Below are 7,586 nucleotides of genomic sequence, written 5' to 3' on the forward strand. Positions count from 1 at the left end.
TGCTAAGAGCATTGTGACCTAATTTAATTTTCAGTTCCAGAAGAACAAATCAAGTACTTGAAATATGAAATAAAGAGATCTCGATAAATTATGTCATGGATGAAATGGAATGGAATCGAAATTGAGATAACCAAATAAAGTCAATATTGACAATGTCTATGTATACAATATAGCGCAAAAAGTGATCAGTGATAACGAGGATCATGAGTCAAAGTCTATTAAAGATTGTAGACTAAGTGAGAATTGGCCAAAATGAATATATTCAATTAAAAAATAATTAAACTCACTTTACAAGTGACTCACTTTTGGACCTGTAGTCCAAACACTTCAAGGTGTGAAACTAATTGGATATAAACGAGTTTTTATGAAAAAGAAAAATAAGAATGATATAAAGTTTGATTTATTGCTCAATGATTTTCACAAAGACCTAAGATTGATTTTGATAAATTATATCCACCTGTAGTGGATTCAATCGAATTTTGATATTTAATTAGCCTTGTAGCACATGAAGGGCTTAATTTGAACATGGTGAATGTTATGACATCTTTTTTATATGGTTCACTTAATAGTGATATTTACGTGAAACTCCCTGAAGGGTTCAATATACCAGAGGCACGTAATTGTGGATCTCGAGAAAACTACTACATCAAATTGAACAAGTCTCTCTATGGGCTGAAAGAATCTGGATGCATGTAGTATAATCGCCTTAATGAATATTTATTAAATGATGAATATACTAATAACTCAATTTTTTCTTGTATTTTCATAAAATGATGTGGAAAAGTATTTGCAATAATAGTTGTCTATGTGGATGACATAAGTATTATTGGAACTCCTGAAGAGCTTCCAAAAGCTATAAATTGCTTAAATAAAGAGTTTGAGATGAAGGACCTAGAAAAGACAAAATATGTCTAGGTTTGCAAATTGAGCATTTGGAAAAAGAATATTTGTACACCAAGAAGGCTATATAGGAAAGTGTTGAAATGATTATATATGGACAAATATCATCTATTGTCTACTCTAGTGGTTGTTAGATCATTAGATGTAGAGAAAGATCCTTTCAGGCCTCAAGAAAATGATTACAAAAATTGTTTGGTCCTTAAGTACCATATATTAGTGCAATTGGAGCACTAATGTATCTTGCTAATTATACATGTCTCGATATATCGTTTGTGGTCAATCTATTACGAAGATACAATTATTCGCCTACATGAAGACATTTGAACGGAGTCAAACATATACTTCGTTATCTTAGAGATGTTGGTTACTTGTCAGATTCTCACAAGGGTAGATCTGAAAGAGGTTATTTGTTTACATGTGATGGTACAACCATTTCATGGCGATCTATGGAACAACTCATGGCAACAACTTCATCAAATCCTGCATAACTATTAGCACTCCATGAAGTCACTTCCAAGAAGAAATTTTAAGCAACTACTACAAATAATATCGTCTCACATGTAAATGTCTGCATGAGGGGGAGAAATACATATGTCTTGCACTCTTTTTCCCTTCACCATGGTTTTGTCCCACTGGGTTTTCCTGGTAAGGTTTTTAACGAGGCAATTCACATTTAAAGGATATTGTACTCTTTTTCCTTCACTAGAATTTTTCCCACTGGGTTTTCTCTAGTAAGGTTTTAACGAGGCATATCCTCAATGAACATCCAAGGGGGAGTGTTATGAATAATAGTAAATAGATGTGGATGTTCATTTTCCCCAATCTTTCTATATTCCTTAACTCCTATAATTTAAGTTCTTAACCTTTGTGTATTCCTTGAGTTAATGGTTGTTATTGGTCATGTACTATAAATATGGATCATATTGTAATGTAAATGGTACTTTTGGAAGACGATAATACAATATTGCTTTCTCTCTTCTCTTTCTCTCCTTCATGTATCATTCATCTCTATATTGATTTGGTGAATTTCATAACATGTTTTAATTTATAATAATTATTATATATTTATATATTTATATAATAATTATTATATATTTATATATTATATATTTATATATTTCACTTACAAAATTAATAATTATGATTATATATTTATATATTTCTATTCTGATTCATAATTAAAAATGAGTTATAATTTTTTATTTAGTTTAAAAAATTAAAAAAAGATTTTGTCTTAATTTTATTTAATGAATAAATTTTATATTTAATTTTATATAATTCAAAATTTACTTATGAAATTAAGATGTTTTTGATTTATATATGTTAGTAAAATAATTTTTAACTTTAAAATTGTTTAGGAAATTTTGATTCACCTTGATTTTATTGATTCACCTTCATTTTATTGATTCACTTTCATTTTATACCTATTAATTGTATTGATTCACCTTGATTTTAATTTTAATTTTTTAATAATTATTGAATTCTTTGGAAGTGTATATCCAAAACATTCCAAGAACAATTTGGTCTTGGAATATTTCGGATATACATCTCCGAAAACACCCCATCTCCCAAAAAGGGGTGTTTTCGGAAATGCATATAATAATTTATTATTTTTCTCATAAAATAAACAAAATCTCTCCGTAACAATTAAATTACACTTCAATTTTATAAAAAACGTGATTCTAAATATTTCATAAAAAATAACAAGATTAAAAAAAAAACTTTTCTTATTTTAAAATATATCAATTATATATAGAATTTTAAGTAAATAAAATATAAATTTATTTACATAAAAAATAGAAAAAAAAATTTTAAAGTTAAAATTTTTTTATATAAAAATAAGTTTTGATATTAATAAATGTTAAAAATCATAATTTTTTTAAAATATTAATAAGAATAACTGAATAGAATATAATTTTATATTATTATAAAAATTGTGATTTGTTTAAAATTCTTAGTAAGCATTATTTGATGAAAAATAATGTTTGTTACTAAGAAAAAAATGGTAAAAAAATTGTGATTTATTTTAAAGAAAAAAATAATATTATATTCACTTTATGTAACTAAAAAAACTGTTTTATTTTTAAAAACAATACAAAATAATTCTCAAAATATGTATAAAAAATACAAAAAAACTAAATAATAAATATTTAGAACATAATAATTCAGTTGTGAATCAAATAAAATTTTATTTTAAAAAGTAGTGCGTTTTTTTTTTAAATTAAGAATACAAGTTTTTTTAATTAAAAAAATTATAGTTTTATTAAGAAATGATAAAATAACATATTTTAAGAAATATTAGTAAAAATCACTTGATTTTTATTAATATTTTTTAAAAATACGTGAATTTTTATATTTCTTAGTAACAAATATCATTTTTCATCAAATAATGTTTACTAACAATTCTAAACAAATCACATTTTTTATAATAATATAAAACTATATTTTATTCAGTTATTCTTATTAATATTTTGAAAAATTTATGATTTTTAACATTTATTAATATCAAAAATTATTTTTATATAATTTTTTTTAACTTTAAACAAAAAATTTCTATTTTTTATGTATATAAATTTATATTTTATTTACTTAAAATTCTATAAATAATTGTTACTGAAATATTTAGAATCACGTTTTTTTATAAAATTGAAGTGTGATTTAATTGTTACAAAATTAGGAGAGATTTTATTTATTTTATGAGAAAAATAATAAATTATAATATGTTAAAATCAAAATTATTAATTACCAAAAATAGAATAAAACTATTTTAAGTAAGAATCATGAGTCACTAATTAAATATTTCTAACCATTGGATTAAAATAAAATCAAAGGTTATTAATGAGTGTAATTATAAGTGTAACATATTGGTGTAATTTGATCCTTCCTCTCTATATATATATATATATATATATATATATATATATATATATATATATATATATATATATATATATATATAAGGATGGATCAAATTACACTCGAAGAGTTACACCACGAGTTACACTCGCTCGTAACTTCATTACGAATAATTATTTTTTAAAATTAATCGTTGGATTGAAACATAATATCATATAGATCATTCGTATAAAGTTTGAGATTAATCTATAATGATTTACTATGTCATCGAATTACATCAAAATTTACGTTATATGAAAGTCTATTTTGACGTTAATATTTGTATATCTTGATGACATAGTAAATCATTATAGATTACTCTCAAACTTTATACGTATGATCTATATGATAATATGTTTCAATCCAATGGTTGATTTAAACAAATAATTATTCGATGTGAAGTTATTGAGCGAGTGTAACTCACGATGTAACTATTCGGGTGTAATTTAATTCCTCATATATATATATATATATATATATATATATATATATATATATATATATATATATATATATATATATATATATATATATATATATATATATATATATATATATATATATATATATAGGGAGCATATCAAGTGAGAGCATTTTTAAATGAGAGATGAGAAGATGAAATATCAATCATTGGATTCATCAAGAGAGAGAATGTTACTACATTAATGAGGCTATTATTTTCTCTCTCTTGATGAATCCAATGATTGATATTTCTTCCTCTCATCTCTCATTTAAAAATGCTCTCACTTGATATGCTCCATATATATATATATATATATATATATATATATATATATATATATATATATATATATATATATATATATATATATATATATATATATATATATAAAAGTTAGATGTCAAACATTAAATCTTGTTCTATTATTTTTTAATCTAAAGATTTATATTTATTTAATTAAAATATATTTAAATGAATAAACATACATTTTTTGGTTATAAAAATTAGAGAGACAAAATTTGATCTCAAAATAAAATTTGACACTTGATGGTGTCTAAATCTGAACCCAATTTTGAGTCCATCCATTCTGACTAATGAATGGATATGGGCACATACTTTTATATTAATACCAAACCAGTCAATTAGAGGTATGTGACTATTAGTGGAAAACATGTTAGTACAGTTTAAAACCTTTGAATTTCGAATATACGGGCATTAGTGTTTCTCGCTTAATCCGAATTTGTGAAGGAGATTTGTTTATTCGACTCTGCAAATTCCATACAAATTGAGGTTACTCTACGCATTGATTAACCAATTTTGTTAGATTTCAACTTCAAGGTGATATATTCTTTCATTTCTTTGATTTATTCAACTCTGTTGTGCTTCTGCATTAATTTTTTGTCTCTAATTATCTTTATATGCTCAATGGTTAAATGAATACATGGGTTTGTCGTTGAAAGTCGAAGAATATAAACATGGGATTTTTGACATCATCTAACTAACTCTTTATTTATTTTTAGAGGAAAACAAGACCATATTCTATTGCAAAACTGTTGTCAAGTATGGGTGGAACCGAAGAAAAAGATAAACATGGGGATGAAGTTGAGAAGAAAGATAAGAAGGAAAAGAAAGAGAAAGCCGTTGATGAAAGTGGAAAAGAAGAAGAAAAATCTAAGGAGAAAAAGAAGAAGAAAGACAAGGATGGAAAAAAGACGGAAGAAAATGAAGAAGGTGGGAAAGAAAAGAAGAAAAAAGACAAGGAAGGAAAAGAAAAGAAGAAGAACCCTGAAGACAAGAAGGATCCTGTAATGCTTAAGCAAAAGCTTGAAAAATTAGACTCCAAGATTCAGGCTATGGTGGCTAAGAGAGAAGAGATTTTGAAGCTACTTAAACAAGTCGAAACAAATCCAACTGAACCTCCTGCAGCTTCTTCTTAGATTATTTGTAAATATTAAAATATTACATTATCTCTATAAGATTATTTTGAAATAATTAAGAGATATGATACACATACACTAAAATTATACACCAACTGCTTTACACCGTATTAATTCAATTTTCAATTTCACTATAGCACAAAGTCCAATGCAACTAAAAATAATATAAAAAAAAACTAAGTTGTATTGGTATAATTATATGGTGTACATGTAAAATTGAGTGTAATTATATCATTTCTCAATAATTAATGATAAGTTGTACAGTCAATAGCAAGAGTTGTATAGTCAATAACTATGTGGCGATCCCTAATACTCCCTCCGTTTTTTTATTATAAGTCGTTTTAGACTTTTCACACAGATTAAGAAAAATAATAACTGTTGTATGAAAATGAGAAATTATGAAGGTTTTTACAAAATTATCCTTCATTAATGTCATGGGGAAGATACATTTATATAATTGAAAGGAGAGAGACTAATAAATATTTAAGGATATAATAGGGAAAATAGCATTAATTATTCATTGGAATTGTAAAGCCACTTATATTTAAATACAATTTTTTTCCCAAAACGACTTATAATAAAAAACGGAGGGAGTAATAAGTAAGAGCTACTAGATTATAAACTCATAACCTTCCAATAAGCGCAATCCATAGAGAAATTTTCTGACACCCTTAAAATTTAACGACACGCTTCCCATATTTTTATATTCCTAAAATATTTCTTACTAAAAAAGGAGAACGAAAAATTCGGCCTTGCAATTGAAAAGTCCGATATATACTTATTGATTTTTGAAAAATTCGGTAGTAAATTTTGAAAAATAGGTAAAAACTCTGGTTTTTTTTTTCAAAACTCGTAGTGTATTTTAAAAAATTCGTTAAAATTCATAGTTTTTTGAAAAATATGGTAAAAATTTGCAATTTTTTTTTAAAATTCGATAAAAACTCATACTTTTTTGAAAAAATCGGTAAAAATTCATACGATTTTGAAAAATTCAGTAGTGTATTTGAAAAATCTGATAGGTTAAAATTGAGTTTTTTTTAAATAAATACAGTAAAACTCATGAAATTCTTCACAAATCTGATAAGACCTCAATTATTTAAAAACCCGTAAAACACAACTTTTCAAAAACGTAAAAATCACAAAGGATATTATGGTAAAAGCACTACAATTGTGGGGGTTCCAGGTTCAACTAAGGGATGGCAGGAAGATTCCTCTAATCCTTGGGCAGGGCCGACCCAAACACATGGCGAGTAAGACTATTGGTCTAGGCCTCAAATTTTTAGGTTTTTAAAATGGCAACTTCTTTTTCCACCCTTCTGGTGTGAATCACACTTTTGAAAATCCAAAAATTTTCTTAAAAATTTTCGGAGATGCATCTCCGAACGCACCCTGAATCATTTTTTGCCCAAATTTGGTTCAGAGATGTATCTGTGAATATTTCAGGAGTGTATTCAAAGATGCATCTCCGAAAACACCCATGAACCCATTTTCCAAGGGTTTTTTAGTGAGAATTATCATTTAATCATTAAGTTAAAATTTCGGAGATGTATCTCTGAAAATATAAAGCGGGAAATTGAATATATTACCACCTTGCATCGTCTCTGTCATACTTCAGTCATCCTCCATAACCTAAAACCCTTAAAAAACTTTCATTCTCAATCAATTTTTCGATTCCAAATCATCACTTTTATGTTTTCTCACATTAAAGGGAGTAAAAGAAGCTGTAACTTAAGGTAAAGTTCACTCATTTCATCCATCATTGCTTCCATTGATCTTGTTCTTGAGCTGAAAAAATGTACGTTGAGTCTGAAGATACATCTCCGAATTCACCTGCTATATGTTTTGGAGATGCATCTCCGTATTTTCCTGTTACTGTGATGTTTTTAACAATT

At 25.7% G+C, this 7,586-nt stretch overlaps 1 protein-coding gene across 1 annotated transcript; it reads left to right on the forward strand.

Moving 5' to 3' along the window:
• The first annotated feature begins 4,911 nt into the window (after nt 1-4,911).
• LOC131656862 (protein PXR1-like) lies at nt 4,912-5,778 on the forward strand. The gene is made up of 2 exons (XM_058926447.1): nt 4,912-5,095; nt 5,278-5,778. The coding sequence occupies exon 2, from the start codon at nt 5,320-5,322 to the stop codon at nt 5,692-5,694; it is 375 nt and encodes a 124-aa protein (XP_058782430.1). The 5' UTR covers nt 4,912-5,095; nt 5,278-5,319; the 3' UTR covers nt 5,695-5,778.
• The last annotated feature ends 1,808 nt before the right edge of the window (nt 5,779-7,586 follow it).

The sequence above is a fragment of the Vicia villosa genome, linkage group LG3 (genome assembly GCF_029867415.1).
Source record: "Vicia villosa cultivar HV-30 ecotype Madison, WI linkage group LG3, Vvil1.0, whole genome shotgun sequence".
Taxonomy (NCBI): Eukaryota; Viridiplantae; Streptophyta; class Magnoliopsida; order Fabales; family Fabaceae; genus Vicia; species Vicia villosa.

What these genes read in the sequence shown, in the direction of transcription:
- LOC131656862 (XM_058926447.1), top strand. Translation starts at nt 5,320, where the DNA reads ATGGGTGGAACCGAAGAAAAAGATAAACATGGGGATGAAGTTGAGAAG.